The sequence below is a fragment of the Silurus meridionalis genome, chromosome 16, assembly GCF_014805685.1.
Source record: "Silurus meridionalis isolate SWU-2019-XX chromosome 16, ASM1480568v1, whole genome shotgun sequence".
In the NCBI taxonomy this organism is placed as follows: domain Eukaryota; kingdom Metazoa; phylum Chordata; class Actinopteri; order Siluriformes; family Siluridae; genus Silurus; species Silurus meridionalis.
In genome coordinates this window covers 16,742,057-16,763,684 of record NC_060899.1, presented here as the reverse complement: position 1 = coordinate 16,763,684, position 21,628 = coordinate 16,742,057, and the positions used below count along the sequence as shown (strand labels likewise).

Sequence of the window (21,628 nt, the reverse complement as noted above, 5' to 3'; positions counted from 1 at the left end):
ACAGATCACACAGATCACACAGAAACTGATGTGCCTTTCACATGCCGATTATAACTGTAGTTTAAATGGTTTTACTTTTTGAGAAGCTTCTAATGTTTTACATCTGCAGCTGCTGCAGTTCCACAAAATGATCACCAGAGAGCGCTGAGGAGCGTCAGGGTCACAATCCCCTTCATCATGATTTGCAGTTCATGAGGAATTTTCTCATGGTGTGCTGATGCTCTAAACATATAAAATATCTGATGCACGAGACTAGTTCATGTTTTTAAAACCAGGATGTTTATGAGGTTGAAAAGACCAGACACATCACAATGGACTTCTTACAGATCTGTGTTCTCTCCTGATGCAGAAATCCCATGTCACATCTCCAGGTCCAGCATAACAATGATCAGAAAAAGCTTCCTGGACTTCAGTGTTCTTTGTTGGTTAAGTCAGAATTGGGTTTTGGTGTAATACAGGCCTCAGAGTGAAAGTGTCCAGACAAGTGGCTCATCCTCCTGATCCCACAAACTGGGTACTAACCAGATCCTTCAGAAGATCCAGACACACTGCACAGATGATCTACTGCCACCAGAGAGAGAGAGAGAGAGAGAGAGAGAGTAGGTTTAGGTATGACAGGAAGAACATCTTTCCAAGAACCCCAAATGCTTAAACATACCATGAGAGAGTGTGTGTGTGTGTGTGTGTGTGTGTGTGTGTTTAAGAACAGGATCTGATTCATCTGTATACACTGCACAAACTCTGACGTATTTATTCTCGAATAGGGAAAGAGGGCGGGGTTGCTACGAGTGGGCGTGGCTTCACTCCATAATTAACGCGGCAGAGAAGGTTCACTTCCGCTTCAGTGACGTCATGAACCTGGAGTATTGAATTCTTACACACGCGCATAGAAGAAAAACAAGACTGGAACAATAAATAATAAATAATAAGTGTGTAATAATGTGAGAATAAGAAGAACAATGTTATTATAATTTAATTTAATACACAAACATGAGATTATTTAGAAAAAAACGAATAAAAAATGAGATTTACAAAAGTTTAAAAACTGAATCAAATAACTAATGATGAATATTCTGCGATATGAACTCACATTGTGGTGTGTGTCTGTTATTCTCTTAGGATAAATATATATATATATATATGTGATTATTATCATTTTTTTTTTCTTTTTTTTTTTCTTTGAGCCGCCCCTGAACCACGTGACGCGAGTAGGCGTGGTGTTTCTCCGGAAAAGGGCGTGGTTTGGGGATACAGGTGGTCGTTCGCGACAGGTGACAGATTCGGCTTCAGTTTCGGTCTGTGTTCGTGTGAAGCGGATGTGAGAACACTGCTGAGCCTTAGAGCAGAAACACACACACACACACACTGATGTGAGCGTCATTATCAGGTCCAGGTGAAGATCCGCATCCAGGTCCAGGTGAGAGATTTCATTTATTTACAGCCTGAAATATCTTCATCATGATGAGGATAGACATGTTTATCATCAGGGCTCTCCGTATACACACACACACACACACACACACCAACCACCGTGCGCGGGTTTTTCACTTTTATAGAATATACATTTTGTTTTATTCCATCTCTCTCTCTCTCTCTCTCTCTCTCTCTCTCTCTCTCACACACACACACACACCTTCAGGCTGTTGACCTGACTTCAGCAGTTTGTGTGTTCAGGTGGTAGTTGATTATTGTTCATTCGCAGTGTATTTACCTTTCTGTGTGTGTGTGTGTGTGTGTGTAAAAGTGTGTGAGTGTGTGTGTGTGTGTGTGTGTGTGTGTGTGTGTGTGTCAGCCATTTCCATTCTGGTGTATGTGTGTGTGTGTGTGTGTGTGTGTGTGTGTGTGTGTGTGTGTTCGTGTTCTATCATGTCTGTAGGATGAGACACTGATAAATGAGACACTGAGACAGGTGCGGTTATGGTTCCTGATCCACAGCGTGTCCAGAACAGGACAGTGTATAATGATAGTGAGTTTATTACACAGCAGTAGTGCAGATGTTTCACTTACAGGAGGAGTCGAGGTGCTGCACAGCAGTGAGGAGAAGACGAATCGTTATAGTGACTCTTTAGTGGTTCTTTGAGTCTCATTAATCTTTTTCGTTCTTTTGTTTAAATGATAAATGTTATGTTTTTAATCAGCAGATTCTCCAGCAGTAGAACATAAACAAATCACTCGCTCTCGTTCTTGTGACTCGTTCAGGATGGGGGTCAGTGGCACAATTCAACATCTCACCGGTTTATGTTTACCGTATCCTCACACAGGGCGAACGCTGAGAACGCAGCTGCTGGAGTGTGTCAGGAACTCCTTTAGGTTTTTGAGAAAGTTCACACTTGAGACTATTCACCGTTTTCCTTCACAACTCTGAAAAGTTTTGATCATAAGAGAAATTGTTCTGTTCACCAGACAATAAACAGATTCACAGTTAAATAAAGTAATAAAATGAAGGTTTGTTGAGTATTTAAAGTTGAAAACAGTGAAGCAGTGAAAGAATGTGACCCTGCTGAGTTCCAGGGTGTGTCAGTTCATATCCAGCTTCAGACAAACACACACATCAACCTTCTGCTCTTTTGTTAAGATTTTTCTCAGCTAGGACACACCTTTGTTTGCTTTACACACACACACACACACACACACACTGATTTCTTTATAACTTGCTCTAGTAATTAGTGTGTTTTATGTAAGTTGATCTTTAACCAAACCTCCTCTGTGATCTGATTGAAGATGTTGTGTATTTTGAATCCTGTGAACACACACAAAGTTTCTGTACACACACACACACACACACACACACACACACATTTATATTAATGCCTCTTCTGATATGTCGTCGTTTCCATAGTAACCGCTCGTTCAAGGGGACGTGTACAGCACACTGTAAAAAACGTGCGTGTGATTTCTGTCAGGAGAAACGTGTTTGTGTATTATGTGAGGAAGGAGTCTCCAGTCTTAGGACAGCTGCAGGTTTTCGGACATGTTTAGGACACAGGAGTTTACACATGTTTGTGGTTAGAGGAAGGAACGAGTGATTACAGCTGCCAGAATTGACACCAGGAACTCACTTATTTCTTAGAATATTAAATGTACGCATCAACAGAACAATAAATAAATAAATATATATTTTATCATTTGTTGTTGTATAAAGAAGAAACACTTGGACATTAGTTTGATGAAGAAGAATAGCTATTAAAATGCTTTGTTCTTGCTCAGGATGTTCCCCCACGCCCAGCTGTTTATTATTATAGTGTGTGGGTTTTCCTACACAGGTGCATGTAGTGTACGATTAAATTACCGTTCTCTTGATATCATTTAACTCGAGCTACACAGAGTGTATAGAGTGATTAGAACACCAAGCGTGGCTCCGCCCATCAGGAACAGCACGGCATGAATGCAGTTAAACGTGTAGAGGTTTAATACACCATCAGACCAGCGTTCACCTGTGAATAAACCTGCTGAAACCTCAGAGGATTGAACCCTTTCCTGCCTTTAATATTGTATTTTCTCCTGAAGAACACAAAACTCTTTATTAATGTATTCATTTATTGACTTTGTACCGCACTGATTTTATCTTTCAGAAGATATAAAGAGAAATAATTAGCATGTAAACGTTCGATTTTCAGAGCAGGAGATGAGGTTTAAATGGCTGATTATTGCCCTGTGATATATGCAGGAATAAATGTTTAGTGATTTGTAGGTTTTATTCCAGCGAATTCCCAACATTAACACTTTTTAACTGAAAGAACATCACATTCCTTTATTCACTTATTACACACAGCATGAGGAACGCGTTGGTTCCTGTTGTCACTTGCGCTGTAGCAGCGATACACAGATGTTCCTTCAACAGCTTCTTTTAATGAGGTCATGAGGAAACGTAGCCATTTGGCCAAACTACGTTCCTCCAGATCTCTTAGCTCCGCCCACTGTACTGTGCTATTGTTCAATCTGCATTCTGTTGAAAGGCAAATTAGACAAGAGCCTTTACACCCCACATTCCACCTCTGCTCAGATCACACACTTTCTTATAAGTTGCCCTTTAAGGAAAAGATGTGGGGCTGAGCGACTTTGTTCCAGAAGCAAAGTTTATTTAATGTATTATTTTATTTGTGATTATAATTATAACTACAGGCAGAGGAAAACTGCACCTTTGCTCGCTGTAAACACATAAGTTCAAGAAAGGAAGGACGCATTTTTTCACAAATTTGGAATGTATGCAAAAGTACGTGATCGTCTTTTGCATAAAACAACTTGAAACAAGGAAAAACACAGGAAGTGTTACAGTGTTACACGTGACCTAGAGACTAGAGACGTGTTTCAGCATGAAGTGCGTGCGCGTGCGTGTGCGTGCGTGCGTGTGTGCATGCGTGTGTGTGTGCGTGCGTGCGTGCGTGCGTGTGTGTGTGTGTGTGTGTGTGTGTGTTGTTATACTAAAGTGCCTTTAAGTGAAGAATTAAATAACTGAAAACTTTAACACAATTTGAAGTAGAATAAACGATCCTCCAGCACAAGCCCACACTCTGTCTGTTCTCTCCTCAGGGTCACAGTTTATCCAAGAAGCAGCAGAAATTCATCCACTTGTGCTTTGTTCCAGTTTCTCCAAACATTATTCTCCTTTCTCAGAACACAGTGTGTACATTAACAATGACAGTTTCGGAGTGTGCTGAATCAGCACAGCATGAAGGTGAAAATGTGGACCGCATTGAAGTATTATTTCCAGACACTTCCCCACAGCCACAGACTCCGCCCACAGAACTAATCGCAGCCGGTACCAGAGAGGGCAGAGCCACAAACCACTCCCCAGACCACGCCTCACACCATGGCGTATCCCAATCTCGCCTGTCTCGAGGTTTTGCGCACTTGTTGCGTAAGAATCAGGACTACATCCGGATCAGCATGGTCGAGCCACGCCCCAAGCGCCAGCACCTTGAGCATCTCCCAGCCGAATGGTGGAAAACGGGTGTGTCCTTCCTGTGGGCGGGGACTATGTTGTTCTGCACCACTGTTATGATCACTGTGGTACACGAGCGCGTCCCGGAGAAGGAGAACAACCCGCCGCTGCCCGATAAGTTCTTCGACTATGTGCAACGTGTGGAGTGGGCGTTTACCGTCAGCGAGGTCATCGGCATCGCACTAACGCTCGTCTGGACCACGCAGTGGCTCTGTCTCAAACACAAGTCAGTATTGTACACACTTTCTCTTTATCACTGTCTTTCACACATACCTCACTCACTCATGTTCTCTCTCTCTCTCTCTCTCTCTCTCTCTCTCTCTCACTCTTTCGTTTTCTCTCTGTTTTTATATTGTCAAAATAATCCAATCTGGCAACCCTGTGATTAACCATCCTGTCTGCTGCTCCTCCCAGAACATGGGGCAGTGTGAGTTTTGCCTCAATGGTTCTTTTTCCAGTGCTTATTGCAGAGATCCTTTTTGACCACTAGGTGCAGAGATGAACTTTATGGTGCTAAATGAGTATATGACATTGAAATGTGAAACCTGTGGAACATCTGCATTCATCTGTTAAATTGTGACATTTAATTATTGTCAATTAGAAGTCGTCGTTATTGTTGCAGTGGATTTTAAAATGTGTTCTTAATGACGACTTCAGGGTGTGGGCTATTTATACAACCTGCTTTGAAGGATGAGCCACCACTGTAACACACACACACACACACACACACACACACACACTGACCAATCAAAGGTTCTCTACCACCATGGAACAGGTTATAACACTCACCAGTTCCACTGAGCTTCATTCAGAGTGGAAGTGTGTTTGTGTTTCTGCCCATGTGCTTATGGTTTACCTACTGATGAAAGATTGTAAATGTGTGTGTGTGTGTGTGTGTGTGTGTGTGTGTGTGTGTGTTCAGGTCGATCATCGGTCGTAGGTTCTTCTTCATGATGGGGATCCTCTATCTTTATCGCATCATCACCATGTACATCACCACACTGCCCGTCCCCAGCACACACATGAACTGTGCTCCCAAGGTGAGTGTGTGTGCGTGCGTGTGTGTGTGTGTGCGTGCGTGTGTGTGTGTGTTTGTGCGTGTGTGTGTGTGTGTTTGTGCGTGTGTGTGTGTTTGTGCGTGTGTGTGTGTGTGTGTGCGCGTGTGTGTGTGTTTTTCTTTCATCTCCTCTGTAATGGGTTATTGTGTTGAGTTAATCTCTCTCTCTCTCTCTCTCTCTCTCTCTCTCTCCCCCCCCCCAGTTGTATGATGACTCCGTGGGGAAACTGTCTCGTGTCTTCCAGCTCGTCTCAGGAGGAGGTTTGTCCATCACAGGCTCACACATGATGTGTGGTGATTTCCTGTACAGTGGTCACACAGTCATGCTCACGCTCACCTACCACTTCATCAGTGAATGTGAGTGTGTCCTTCATCTTCATCATCATTATTTTTAAAAATACTATATTTCTTTTCTTCCGTTGTCTTAAAGCTCATCTTGGATAACTCTATCTGACCTAGCTATCTCCTCAGTGGAACACTGGAGAATCATCTGGAATCGCAGCTGTAGTTTCCATCAGTTAATTCAATTACATCTGTTCTGAGAGACCAGAAATTCCTCGCATCAGAACCTGTATGCTAGGCCCGATATCTTTATAGATGGTTGATGGTTGCCATGGTAACATGATATGATGACAATGGCATATTTAGAGAAAACGAGGATGTAAACTGAAACTCTGGTACTGAGCTCATGTTGGAGATTGGAGATGTTGGAGCAAATGGTGGTTGTCTCTGTAATGCTATATTTAAATGATGTTCTATTTCGAGGAAATGCCTTAAAGGTGCTACGTGGGCTGATGCAGATCAGTACATTTATTTAAAAACGTAGATATTTCTAGATGTTTGTGGTTGTTTCTTGGTGATTGGTGTTGTTGATGAATGGGTATAAATCTGGTGTTTGTTGTTTGCAGACTCTCCCCGCTGGATGTGGTGGTATCATGTGATCTGCTGGGTGCTGAGTGTAGTAGGTGCGGTCTTCATCCTGGTAGCTCATGAGCACTACAGCGTGGACGTGGTGGTGGCGTATTTCGTTACATCACGCCTCTTTAACTGGTACCACACCATGGCCAACAACCAGGTGAGTCATGTCAGTGCAGATCTCCATCACAATTATAACCAGGAGGTACCAGAAGTGTGGGTTTGACAGGAAGAAGTCAAAACTCCATTTCAGTGACCCCATAAGATAAGATAAATCTTTATTCGTCCCACAGTGGGGAAATTTCTTAATTTCATGGTCTGAAAACTCGAAACTGGTCTCGTTCGTTTAGCCGAAGACTTTTAATAGACGTCACAGTTCAGAACCAAACACCAACATACGATCAGTTTTTCTGTAAAAGTGACGACAAAATTTCATGTCTAAGAAGTGAAGTCTCTAAAAACATTGATCTTAAATCTCCTACTGATGTCCAGGATGGAAATGAAGCGTGGTTCTGATTCATTGTAGGGAATTTTAGGATCCAGTTTGCATGAATCACACAGTGTGTGTCGTTTTTATCCGTTTAATGATATTTATGCAGTGCTTACAATTTAAACTCCGCCAGACAAATTGTTTCCTATGCAAATAAAAAGAACTGAAAACCCAACCGGACATTTGCTCCTCTGGAACAGAGAGAAAGATCAGATTGAGTATCAGATTCTGTTGTTGATGTGTGTGTTGTTGTTATTATTATTATTATTAATAATAATAGTAATAATGTTAATCAAATCTCTCTCTCTCTCTCTCTCTCTCTCTCTCTCTCTCTCTCTCTCTCTCTCTCTCTCTCTCTCTCTCTCACCTCCAGTCTCTAAAAGATTCTCCTCACAATTATCTCTCGCGGGTCTGGTGGAGGTTCTTCTTTAACTTCCTGGAGAGGAACGTTGATTCGGTGGTGCCCTGTACGTTCTGCTGGCCGATCGCTTTGCCCACTTCCTGCCTCAAAACACCCTGTGACTCGTACTCCAAAGTGCTGACTTTAAACCGAGAAGAGTGACACTTACACACACACACACACACACACACACACACACACTCTCTCTCTCTCTCTCTCTCTCTCTCTCTCTCACACACACACACACACACACACACACACACACTCCCACGCTCTCTCTCTCTCTCACACACACACACACACACACACACACACACACACACACACACACACACACACTCGGGACATTACATTACAGGCTCTCATACACAGCAGTATTTTACAGACTGAGTGTGTTGTGTGTTTGTGTGTTTGTTCTGAATAGAAGAAGAAAAAGGACATAATTTATTATTTAAATAATAATATAATATATTGCTAATAATAATGAAGGATGTTTGTGTAATGAGTGTGTGTGTGTGTGTGTGTGTGTCTCGGCTGCGTGGTGTTAGTGAGTATACAGTTCTCCTTTACTGACTACTGTAAATTTTTATGAAAATGTATTTTATTTTATTTGTGTGAATATATTTTGTATGTTTGTTGTGTATTTGACCTGCTATATGATAATGTACAATAATAAACTATTTTTTCTATAAAAACTATTTTGTGTATATTCTGTAAATAGATTTAGATTTTGTCATAATGTAAATATTTTCTGCAAATCACAAACACACAATAATTAACACAAAAGCACACAACACATTCACCATACACTATGCAGCAAATCCAACACACACACACACACACACACACCAGACAACACTAGACAGCAATATGATACCTCACAACACTACACTGTACTGCATGTTACAAAATATTACACAGTGTGCTTCAATACATGGTATACAACACTACACTATACTACACAACACTACACTATACTACACAACACTACACTATACTACACAACACTACACAAGACTACACAACACTACACTATACTACACAACACTACACAAGACTACATGTTAAAATAAAAAGCATCAATACTTCACTGTAATCTGATTACTGTGTAAAACCGCGGGGGAAAAATGTTGTCTAGTCAGTGTGTCACTGATAACAAACACCGTCAATCAACAAGGAAACTCTCAAGTATTCTGAGCCATCTCTCACCTGTGTGTGTGTGTGTGTGTGTGTGTGTGTGTGTGTGTGTGTGAGCTTACTCAGGTTTAACACGTGTCCCCATGATATGAAGAACGCCTCACAAATGTACATCATGTATTACTGTTAATTTGTAAGTGAACAGTGAACGAAACACACACACACACACACACACACACACACACACACACACACACACTCCTCGTGAACAAATTCACAATCATGTCACATTCATCACAATATCTGAACCTGATGAAAATACTGTGTGAACATATTCTGTTCTGATTGTTAGGATGATTGAACTGTTGCCTCCACATTTAAAATAGAAACTTTACTTTTCTGTAAATTAAATATTTTGCCTCAAATAGAGCTAAAAGAGGAGGAGAAACAAAAGGAGAAATAAACCCTATAATTACAGGAAGAGAAGAGAAAACAACAAAGAAGAAGCAGGAAATAATTTGTTGGATGATTTACATTCCAAGAGTTCATCAAAATGTCATGGATGTGAATCCACTGTGTTTGTGTGTGTGTGTCTAAGTAAAATCCAGTCCATCACAAAACTATGCACTTATGTACACACACACACACACACACACACACACACACACACACACACATAAATAACATTACATTCCACTAATGTCTAAAAAACACATCAGGAAGTTGTGCAGTATAGAGTAGCACAGTGAGTCCATACTAACCAAAAGTCATGTGTTTTAGTTATGATTTTAATGAAACCTTCTGTCTCTCCTCCATGAAGTCTTTCTTTCAGACTCAAGCTGCGGCTCTGTCTGGGTTTAAGACCTGGTTTGTGGTCAGTTTCCTTGGACGCGGAACACAACTCCTGAAGCTGCCAGCAGAGGGCGCTGTTTCTCCAGGCTCTGTTTATACGAGTTCATCAGGTGACGCCGCAATACAAACATAATGACTTTATATAATATACAATTAAAATGTGATTTGGTGCAATTTAATACCAATATACACACTCAGATTCCTAGTATTATCCTTGTGACGTCACAAACCATTTAATGTTGCTCAGTTTGTTTAAGTTCATCAGTTTGTGAGTGGATGAAGTGGAGATCCAGTGAGCAGGTTCCTTTTCTTTCTTATATTTTAGAAAGTATTTCATTATAGCTGTAATAAACTACGTTTTTTCCTTTCGCTGAATGACTTGATTTGTTTGATCTGATAACAGATTCTGTAAAGTCTTCTTCTTCTGCTTTCGGCTGCTCCCATTAGGGGGCGCCACAGCGGATCATCCGACTCCATACCACCCTGTCCTCTACATCTGCCTCTTTCACATCAACTACCTGCATGTCTTCCCTCACCACATCCATAAACCTCCTCCTTGGCCTTCCTCTTTTCCTCCTACCTGGTGGCTCCATCCTCAGCATTCTTCTACTGATATAATTTATGTCCCTCCTTTGCACGTGTCCAAACCATCTCAATCCCACCTCCCTCACCTTGTCACCAAAACATCCTACATGCACTGTCCCTCTAATAAACTCATTTCTAAAACAGATTCTGTAAAGTACCACAGTAAAATGACACAGAGACTGTTGTTTGTTTATTTTTACTACATCACATGACGTTACCCATTCAGTAGCGTGTTTTTTATCATTAACACGGTATTTATTTGAGTCTGGTCTCCAGCTGATCCCTGATTGGGGACAAGTTATTTACTCTGAATCACTATTAGCCATCTGCTTTCACTTTATTGATTGTACTTGGTGATTGCAGGCCACCCAGTGTTCTCCCGAATCCACTCAAAATAGTGAGCCACCTGAGTGTACACTCCGGGAAAGCCGGCTTCTCCACAACTCTCTCCCCAGCTTACAATTCCCCACACGTACGACAATCCGCTCTCATCCTTACAAACTAACGGGCCTCCGGAGTCACCCTGGCACGAGTCAACATGCCCCTCCAGATCACCTGACACACAGGGGACAGGTATGGACAGGTGAGGTAAAGTGCACACATATGGAACAGGGGGAGATGGTCTTAATGTGGTGGGTTGGGTAATACAGGTGAGGAGGTTAGACAGTGAGATAAGACAGGTGATGTTGGAGAGGTGAAGTAAGAGAGGTGAGGTAAGAGAGGTGAGGTAAGAGAGGTGATGTTAGACAGGTGAGGTAAGAGAGGTGAGGTAAGAGAGGTGAGGTAAGAGAGGTTCTGTTAGAGAGGTGAGGTAAGAGAGGTGAGGTAAGAGAGGTGATGTTAGAGAGGTGAGGTAAGACAGGTGAGGTAAGAGGTGAGGTAAGACAGGTGAGGTTAGAGAGGTTAGATAAGACAGGTGATGTTAGAGAGGTGATGTTAGACAGGTGATGTTAGAGAGGTGAGGTAAGAGAGGTGAGGTAAGACAGGTGATGTAAGAGGTGATGTTAGAGGTGAGGTAAGAGAGGTGAGGTAAGAGAGGTGATGTTAGAGAGGTGATGTTAGAGGTGAGGTAAGAGAGGTGAGGTAAGAGGTGATGTTAGAGAGGTGATGTTAGAGAGGTGAGGTAAGAGAGGTGAGCTAAGAGAGGTGATGTTAGAGAGGTGAGGTAAGACAGGTGATGTTAGACAGGTGATGTTAGAGAGGTGAGGTTAGAGAGGTGAAAGAGAGGTGAGGTAAGAGAGGTGAGGTAAGAGAGGTGATGTTAGACAGGTGAGGTAAGAGGTGAGGTAAGAGAGGTGAGGTAAGAGAGGTTCTGTTAGAGAGGTGAGGTAAGAGGTGAGGTAAGAGAGGTGATGTTAGAGAGGTGAGGTAAGACAGGTGAGATAAGAGAGGTGAGGTAAGACAGGTGAGGTTAGAGAGGTTAGATAAGACAGGTGATGTTAGAGAGGTGATGTTAGACAGGTGATGTTAGAGAGGTGAGGTAAGAGAGGTGAGGTAAGACAGGTGATGTTAGAGGTGATGTTAGAGAGGTGAGGTAAGAGAGGTGAGGTAAGAGAGGTGATGTTAGAGAGGTGATGTTAGAGAGGTGAGGTAAGAGGTGAGGTAAGAGAGGTGATGTTAGAGAGGTGAGGTAAGACAGGTGAGATAAGAGAGGTGAGGTAAGACAGGTGAGGTTAGAGAGGTTAGATAAGACAGGTGATGTTAGAGAGGTGATGTTAGACAGGTGATGTTAGAGAGGTGAGGTAAGAGAGGTGAGGTAAGACAGGTGATGTAAGAGGTGATGTTAGAGGTGAGGTAAGAGAGGTGAGGTAAGAGAGGTGATGTTAGAGAGGTGATGTTAGAGGTGAGGTAAGAGAGGTGAGGTAAGAGGTGATGTTAGAGAGGTGATGTTAGAGAGGTGAGGTAAGAGAGGTGAGCTAAGAGAGGTGATGTTAGAGAGGTGAGGTAAGACAGGTGATGTTAGACAGGTGATGTTAGAGAGGTGAGGTTAGAGAGGTGAAAGAGAGGTGAGGTAAGAGAGGTGAGGTAAGAGAGGTGATGTTAGACAGGTGAGGTAAGAGGTGAGGTAAGAGAGGTGAGGTAAGAGAGGTTCTGTTAGAGAGGTGAGGTAAGAGGTGAGGTAAGAGAGGTGATGTTAGAGAGGTGAGGTAAGACAGGTGAGATAAGAGAGGTGAGGTAAGACAGGTGAGGTTAGAGAGGTTAGATAAGACAGGTGATGTTAGAGAGGTGATGTTAGACAGGTGATGTTAGAGAGGTGAGGTAAGAGAGGTGAGGTAAGACAGGTGATGTTAGAGGTGATGTTAGAGAGGTGAGGTAAGAGAGGTGAGGTAAGAGAGGTGATGTTAGAGAGGTGATGTTAGAGAGGTGAGGTAAGAGGTGAGGTAAGAGAGGTGATGTTAGAGAGGTGATGTTAGAGAGGTGAGGTAAGAGAGGTGAGCTAAGAGAGGTGATGTTAGAGAGGTGAGGTAAGACAGGTGATGTTAGACAGGTGATGTTAGAGAGGTGAGGTTAGAGAGGTGAAAGAGAGGTGAGGTAAGAGAGGTGATGTTAGACAGGTGAGGTACGACAGGTGAGGTAAGACAGGTGATGTTAGACAGGTGATGTTAGAGAGGTGAGGTAAGACAGGTGAGGTAAGAGAGGTGAGGTAAGACAGGTGAGGTAAGAGAGGTGAGGTAAGAGAGGCAATTGAAGGTGAACACGTACCTGCACACATCATTCCTGTGTAAAAGCGTTCTTTGTAGTAATTCTTGCAGTTAGGGATGAGACTCACATTGGCCCACTTCAGTATGTACACACTGCCGCCTTCTACAAAAACACAGAGAGAGTTGTGTGGAGAGGTGAAACAGGTGAGACCAGTAAAGACAGGTAAGGTTACTACGCTGTAGAGAGGTGAGACAGGTGAGACCAGCATGGACATGTAATAAAAGCAGGTTTTGTACAGGTGAGCATAGTGTGGACAATTGTAGAGGTGTGGTGTGGGTCGTTAAGTTATGGAAAGGTGAGCAGATGTGACCTGTATACAGGTTCCTACAGGAAAGGTTTGGACAGGTAAGAATTTTCTGGTCTGTTAAGTTCAATGAGGACAAGTGATAGAGGAGTTCTATACATCTGAGAGACCAGTGTGAACAGGTAAAATAGATGAGTTGTGAAGACCTGAGACAGGTCAAGTCGGGGCAGGTGAGACAGATGGGACAAGATTAGCATTATTTTACCATTAGCATTGTGTTTGTCAGATGTTGTGTACCTTTGTTGCGTCCCCAGCCGGAGATGGTGCAGGTGTGGTTGGGAGGGAACTGCAGTGTGGACCAGGGGACACAGACGGACCTCACGGCCGGGTTCGGGTGTAAACACTCCTTGCTGTGGGCGAGTTCATCCAGCCGGATGAGCGCAATGTCGTTCTGATAGGTGCGTGGGTTGTAGTCACGGTGAATGATGATGTCCTTCACAGGGACGCTATCAGTGGTGCTCTGCTGAGACAGCTTCTTCCACAGAGAAAATTTAATCCGGAACGCCTGGGGCTTCTTCCTGCATGCACACACACACACACACACACACACACACACACACACACACAGTGTGATATGGAAATAGTTGTGTCATGGTACAACTTTTTAAAATGGTCAGTGCTAATCACTGATTGGTTACCTGACACAGTGGGCGGCGGTCAGAACCCAGCACCCACCCAGGTAAGCGCCGCCGCAGTGGATTTTCCCGTCTTCCTGCACGGCCACCTGCCACTGTATCTGAGTCTAAACACAAGAACACACAACTCACTGAGTGCTGTGTAAGTGCTGTTCACCGTCATGTGGTGTTGTGTGGTGTGTATTGTTATTTAGTCTTCTGTAATGGTGTGTAGTGATGTGTGTAGCCTTGTGTAGTGCTGTTTAAGGTTGAATGATGTAAGGTTAGTTGAATGTGTACTGTTGTGTGGAGGTGTGTGGTGATGTGTAGTGTTGTGTGGTGATGTGTGGTGTTGTGTGGTGTTGTGTGGTGATGTGTGGAGATGTGTGGTGATATGTGGCGATGTGTGGTGATGTGTGGTGTTGTGTGATGTTGTGTTGTGATGTGTGGTGTTGTGTGGTGTTGTGTTGTGATGTGGTGTTGTGTGGTGTTGTGTGAGATGTGTGGTGATGTGTTGTGATGTGTGGTGATGTGTGTGTGTGGAGATGTGGTGATGTGTGGAGATGTGTGGTGTTGTGTTGTGATGTGTGGTGTTGTGTTGTGATGTGGTGCTGTGTGGGATGTGGTGTTGTGTGGTGTTGTGTGGTGATGTGGAGATGTGTGGTGATGTGGTGATGTGGAGATGTGTGGTGATGTGTGGTGATGTGTAGTGTTGTGTGGTGTTGTGTGGGGATGTGTGGTGATGTGTGATGTGTGTGAGATGTGTGGTGTTGTGGGGGATGTGTGGTGATGTGTGGTGATGTGTGGTGTTGTGTGGTGTTGTGTGGTGATGTGTGGTGATGTGTGGTGATGTGGTGTTGTGTGAGATGTGTGGTGATGTGTGTGTGATGTGGAGATGTGTGGTGATGTGTAGTGTTGTGTGGTGATGTGTGGTGTTGTGTGGGATGTGGTGATGTGTTGTGATGTGTGGAGATGTGTGGTGTTGTGGGGGATGTGTGGTGATGTGGTGTTGTGTGGGATGTGGTGATGTGTTGTGATGTGGAGATGTGGTGTTGTGTGGGGATGTGTGGTGATGTGTGGTGATGTGTGGTGTGTGTGTGGTGATGTGTGGTGATGTGGTGATGTGTAGAGATGTGTGGTGATGTGATGTGTGGTGATGTGTGATGTGTGATGATGTGGTGTTGTGTGGAGATGTGTGGTGATGTGTGAGATGTGTGGTGTGTGGAGATGTGTGGTGATGTGTGGTGATGTGGTGTGTGGTGATGTGTGAGATGTGTGGTGTTGTGTGTGTGTGTGGTGTTGTGTGGTGATGTGGTGATGTGTGGAGATGTGTGGTGATGTGTGGTGATGTGTGGTGTTGTGTGGAGATGTGTGGTGATGTGTTGTGATGTGTGGTGATGTGTGGTGATGTGTGATGTGTGGTGTTGTGTGGTGATGTGGAGATGTGTGGTCTTGTGTTGTGAAGTGTGGTGTTGTGTGGTGATGTGGTGATGTGGTGATGTGGTGATGTGTGGTGTTGTGGAGATGTGTGGTGTTGTGTAGATGTGGTGATGTGTGGTGATGTGTGGTGTTGTGTGGTGATGTGGTGATGTGTTGTGATGTGTGGTGATGTGTGTGTGTGTGTGGTGATGTGGTGATGTGTGGTGATGTGTTGTGATGTGTGGTGATGTGTGGTGATGTGGTGTTGTGTGGTGATGTGTAGATGTGGTGATGTGTGGTGATGTGGTGATGTGGTGATGTGTGGTGTTGTGTAGATGTGTGGTAATGTGTGGTGTTGTGTGGTGATGTGTGGTGATGTGTGGTGATGTGTGTTGTGTGGAGATGTGTGGTGATGTGTGGTGATGTGTGAGATGTGTGGTGATGTGTGGTGATGTGTGATGTGTGGTGTTGTGGAGATGTGTGTGATGTGTGGTGATGTGTGATGTGGTGATGTAGTGATGTGTGGTGATGTGTGTGATGTGTGGTGATGTGTGATGATGTGGTGATGTGTGATGTGGTGTTGTGAGATGTGTGGTGATGTGTGTGTGGTGATGTGGTGATGTGTGGTGATGTGTGTTGTGTGTGATGTGTGGTGATGTGTGGTGATGTGTGGTGATGTGTGGTGATGTGTAGTGATGTGTGGTGTTGTGTGGAGACGTGTGGTGATGTGTGGTGATGTGTAGTGATGTGTGGTGATGTGTGGTGATGTGTAGTGTTGTGTTGTGCACTAATATACTCCTGTAGCTCAAACTGCTGAAAAAGGTTCATGCTGTTGATGACTGTTTTAGCAGCAAGTAGGAAATTAACACATATCAGGCAGGTGGTCAGAATGTCGTCCCCCCACGACTCTGTCGCCGGTTCACCACTGTTCCTTCCATGGAGCACTTTTGCTAGATTCTGACCACTGCAGAACTTCCCACAAGAGCTGTTTTGGAGATGCTCTGACTCAGTCGTCTAGACGTCACAATTTATCAAACTCACTCAAAGCATATGCTCGGCCATTTTTCCTGCTTCTAACATCATCTTTGAGCAGAAAATGTTCACCTGCTGCCTAATAAATAAAATCCACCCACTAACAGGAGCCATGATGACATTCTGCAGTGTACTATTACTATTGTACATAATTGTGTGTTTTTTGTACTGTATTGTACTGTTGCGTATTTTGCATTATTGTGTAGTATAGTGTATTGTTGTGTGTTCTGACCGGCAAAGCTTCCTCTCCCCCCACCACACGTTTTCTGCGTTTGCTTCGAGTTTCTTCCACCGTCTTATAAACATATTCCAAGTTAGGAATTCCACACTGCAGGATCTCGGTGTGACTGCGCGCGTTCTGGATATCTGACACACAAACACACACACACACACACACACACATAAGAACTACTGTTGTGATATTGTGATGTTGATATCTGCACATGTGATGTGTGTTATGTTATTTACCTTTTGTAGGATTTGACCAGATCTCTGTAAAACACACACACACACACACACACACACACACACACACACACACACACACACACACACACACACAGGTAATGTTATCATGGAGTTGCTATCTGAGCTGAGAAACATGATTTTAAGTAACACGCATTTCAGTGTTGGACAGTAAAAAAGTAAATGTGATTTGTTTGTGTTCTTCAGTCGCTTTTTCACGTATCTGTTACTTCACTGAAGCATTAGGGGAGATTTTTACTGTAACTTCACTACTTACTGAAGTAATATTTTACAGAGTGTCTCTACTACATGGTTTGTGTTCTTTAATATGTGATGCTCTCTGATATATTATGGGGTTTAGTGTAGCAGACAGACGCTAACCTTCTTCAGGCTTCACGTCAGGGCTTGGCTTTAACGCTGCTGAAACACAAAGAACTCGATTATTAGCATACAACTCAGTGACACCTCAAATCCTTAAATGTGAATGTGTGTGTGTGTGTGTGTGTGTGTGTGTGTGTGTGTGTGTGTGTGTGTATTTTCTACACCTGTATAAGTCTTGCTGTCTATGGACGTTTGGAGCTCATCTTCTCCTCCTAAACAATCCCGTATCTGATCTCCAACAGCGTGGTGAGGAATACACACTCCGCTTTTACAGTAGAAAGCACCATCTCGGCAACCTATACACAACACGACAACATATTGCATAACAACACACAACACTACATAATATTGTTACAAAATACTACACTACAATACAAAATACTACACTACAATACACAATACTACACTACAATACACAATACTACACTACAATACACAATACTACACTACAGAGCATAACATTACATACAATACTGTGTTACATAATAATACAATTCACAACACAATGCTCCATAGTATACAGTAAAAAATCTGTATTGTGTAGTGTTGTGTACTGATGTATAGTGTTGTGTACTGTTGTGTCATATTGTGTACAGATATGTAGTGTTGTGTAGTGTTGTGTAGTATTGTGCACAGATGTGTAGTGTTGTGTAGTGTTGTGTAGCGATATGCAGTGTTGTGTAGTGTTGTGTAGTGTTGTGGTACCTGTGCAGCACATTTCATCGCTGTTGTCTCCACAGTGATCCAATCCGTCACAGATGTGTTCCCACGACACACACTTTTGATTTACACAGCTGAACTCGTCACACTTCTCCCTGTCTGCAGTGTGTGTGTGTGTGTGTGTGTGTGTGTGTGTGTGTGTGTGTGTTTGTGTGAAGGGGGACAATAACACAATCTATAACACTATAAAGTTCACATAAACAGACACCAGTATCTGCCCTCTGTGGGCGTGTCCTGTGTGTGATGTCCAGGTGTTACCTTTCTGTTCGTTGTAGCATGTTACTGTAGCGACAGGTGTGCTGTCAGTGAGTTGTTGTGGTTGGTAAAGTACACACTCAGCCAGGGTTCGCTCCGCCCCCGTGCACCTCACACTGACACACTTGTGTACACGCGTCCCCCCTGCTATGTCTTTATACGCCCTCGTCCCAGACTCCACTGCTCCTCTGAGACACACACACACACACACACACACACACAGAGTCACAAACATACAAAAATAGAGTGTGTGTGTGTGTGTGTGTGTGTGTGTGTGTGTGTGTGTGTGTGTGTGTGTGTGTGTGTGTGTGTGTGTGTTTGTGTGTGTGTATACCTGGGGTCATTATAAGTGTATCTGCAGATAACGTTAGCAGCCGCAATGTTCCACGTGTCTGAGCCGCAGATCAAAAGTGTGCCTTTAACTGTGTTCACTTCAACCACCTGCTGACCCTCTACACCCTTTAACGACATTTTAAAAGTGCCCCCTGACACACACACACACACACATGCACGCACACAAACATACACACACAGTTAGCTTTTTTGAACATCAGGAATGTTATAAACTATGTATATATTTTTATTTCAGTTAAAGATTTTGTAATTTTTTTATTTAATACCTTTATTACATTTGAGTTTTGTTAATGTGATGGTGGTGGTGAACGTGATGATGATGATGGTGAAGGTGATGATGGTTAAGGTGATGATGGTGAAGGTGATGATGATGTGATGATGTGCTGATAAGTTGATGATGATGAAGATGATGGTGAAGGTGATGATGGTGAAGGTGATGATGATGTGATGATGTGCTGATAAGTTGATGATGATGAAGATAATGGTGAATGTGATGATGATGGTGAAGGTGATGATGATGTGATGATGTGCTGATAAGTTGATGATGATGAAGATGATTGTGAAGGTGATGATGGTGAAGGTGATGATGGTTAAGGTGATGATGGTGAAGGTGATGATGATGATGATGTGCTGATAAGTTGATGATGATGAAGATGATGGTGAAGGTGATGATGGTGAAGGTGATGATGATGTGATGATGTGCTGATAAGTTGATGATGATGAAGATAATGGTGAATGTGATGATGATGGTGAAGGTGATGATGATGTGATGATGTGCTGATAAGTTGATGATGATGAAGATGATTGTGAAGGTGATGATGGTGAAGGTGATGATGGTTAAGGTGATGATGGTGAAGGTGATGATGATGTGATGATGTGCTGATAAGTTGATGATGATGAGGATGGTGATGATAGTGAAGGTGTCTCTCACCATCACACACACTGTTCTCTGTGTAATAATGAGAGAAGTAGGGTTTTTTGTCCCGACAGGCCACGGCCTGGGCGTGGCACAGAGTCAGCGACTGCTTCTGCTCCATATTACACACCCGGGGTCCGATGCGAGGACACTGATTGGGCACTTTACACACACAGCGGCCGTTGATGCAGCGCTCCCATGGTGGACAGAACACTTTTTGGCAGGACAAGCGAGTGTAACTGTGCAGGAGACACTCCTGAGACAGCAGGCGGGGGGGCAGGGCTTTTGTGGGGGGGGGTGACGTTAATTCGGGGGGGGGTGTAGGTTCAGTCGAAGATGTGTTTTTTGCCATACACTCCTTTATACAGAAGTCGAGCTATTAATGTATCATGGAGTTTACACACACACACACACACACACACACACACACACACACACACACACAATTAGCAAAAGTGTATTTGATGTATTTAATGAGAAAATAATTTAACTCACTTTTTGCTGTAGTCCTGGGAATTGTACTTTCTGTTCTAACTGTTTGGCATGATCCTCCTGAACACACACACACACACACACACACACACACACACACACACACACACACACACACACACACACAGACACAGTTTTCATTTCATCATTATTTGTGTTTATTTCTACACACACACCTACAGTCAATATTTTAATTCGGATTTAATGGTGGTGTGATGAAGGGTCTCCTTTCACACCACAGCAATTTCATCTTTGTATAAAAGAACGACATGATGTTTTTATTTATTTATAGTTACACTTATTCTCAGAATTGAGTGAATTATGGGTGAATCTCTTCCTTATAGTATCTGTAGAAACTCACTCTTTCACCATGTTACGTCTATTTTGGTTGAAACGACATTAAATGGACGTGTTATGACTTCCAGTGATTCCTCTCGTCTCTACACTCCTATTGTTTAGAGTTCAGTGTTACTGGAGCACGGGAACACTTGATTAATCAGGCCTGTATATGGGACGGAACGCTCCCTGCACTGATCCACCAGTAAATCATGTGACCTGTAATTGGGGCCTCGCTGTGAATCATCCACAGTGATCGATAAATCGCACTGATTCGGGGCACAGAGCAAAGAGCAGACGCTTTGTTTGAATATTGACGTTTCAACATTCATCACTGTTACGCAATCGTTTACTCCCGTCTGCAGTTGAACCCGAAATCGTCTTCATTAGAACACATGCACAAGTCATGTGCTGAGCGTGAACGTGTGTGAACACGGTGTAGTTTTCTGTCACTTAATTTTATTACTTCACTCAGTTGAGCTGCGGGTTTTTTAGCATTTTAGTGCATTTTTTTATAGTAATATTTCTCTTAGTGTTTAAAACTGATTGTTTATTTTATGATGAAGTACAACATATTAAATATTCTTTACTGAAGCCAGAATTTATTTACCACAAAAAAAATATTATTATTATGATCAAACAAAAAACAGCAAAATCTTTAACTATGAGAATGATTCCGATAAAATCGATTTTTTATAAATACATTTTAAAACCAAATTCTCACAAGTTGAACACTGCGGTTTAACAGTTCCTCAGTATTGAAGCTGATCTGATTAATGGGATTTAATTTTGACATTTAGTTATAAAATATATAAACATAATAAATAAAGGTGTCAGGACTTACGGCTTGGACCAGCTGGAGCAGGAGGTCAGAAAGAAGAAAAATGAGTGTAATCCTTGTCATTCTATCCACCTTCATCTCGTCTTCTCTCTGTCTGTTATCCAGCTGAACCCTGAGTCCTTATTTCCCTCAAAATTGACTTTTAGGAATCATTAACTTCTGTAAATACACACTGGCCATTTACTGGAATATTCCCCCACAACACACACAGTACAGCAGACAAACAGTGTGTGTGAGTGTGTGAGTGTGTGTGTATAAATCATGTAAGTTTATAGGATAAATGTATCAGTCTGCATACTATAATACTCGACTATGCTACTAAATGTGTGAACTGTATTACTGCTGAAATAAACACTATAATAAAATACACTATAAATAATTATTAAATAAAATTCACAATGATTTGATCAGAAATATT

The 21,628-nt window shown here is 42.7% G+C and overlaps 2 protein-coding genes across 4 annotated transcripts; one reads left to right on the top strand and one right to left on the bottom strand.

Annotated features, from left to right (window-relative positions):
- Nucleotides 1-1,267: 1,267 nt before the first annotated feature.
- Nucleotides 1,268-8,500, top strand: sgms2b (sphingomyelin synthase 2b). Of its 2 annotated transcripts, XM_046870045.1 has the most exons (7): nt 1,268-1,417; nt 4,531-5,168; nt 5,865-5,982; nt 6,203-6,356; nt 6,908-7,074; nt 7,778-8,004; nt 8,037-8,500. In XM_046870045.1, exons 2-6 carry the CDS (start codon nt 4,636-4,638, stop codon nt 7,964-7,966), a joined length of 1,161 nt encoding a protein of 386 aa, XP_046726001.1. In that variant the 5' UTR covers nt 1,268-1,417; nt 4,531-4,635; the 3' UTR covers nt 7,967-8,004; nt 8,037-8,500. The 2 variants fall into 2 exon arrangements, with proteins under 2 accessions (XP_046726001.1, XP_046726000.1); XM_046870044.1 differs by having other exon boundaries at nt 7,778-8,500.
- A 2,055-nt stretch (nt 8,501-10,555) lies between these two features.
- cfi (complement factor I) lies at nt 10,556-21,319 on the bottom strand. Of its 2 annotated transcripts, none has more exons than XM_046870041.1 (14): nt 21,214-21,319; nt 20,037-20,093; nt 19,557-19,917; nt 18,606-18,756; nt 18,275-18,459; nt 18,002-18,115; nt 17,461-17,592; nt 17,297-17,335; nt 16,919-16,942; nt 16,683-16,816; nt 14,024-14,127; nt 13,623-13,903; nt 13,082-13,183; nt 10,556-10,933 (listed from the first exon to the last, which is right to left on the bottom strand). In XM_046870041.1, exons 1-14 carry the CDS (start codon nt 21,286-21,288, stop codon nt 10,716-10,718), a joined length of 1,977 nt encoding a protein of 658 aa, XP_046725997.1. In that variant the 5' UTR covers nt 21,289-21,319; the 3' UTR covers nt 10,556-10,715. The 2 variants fall into 2 exon arrangements, with proteins under 2 accessions (XP_046725997.1, XP_046725999.1); XM_046870043.1 differs by having other exon boundaries at nt 17,297-17,332.
- Nucleotides 21,320-21,628: the final 309 nt, after the last annotated feature.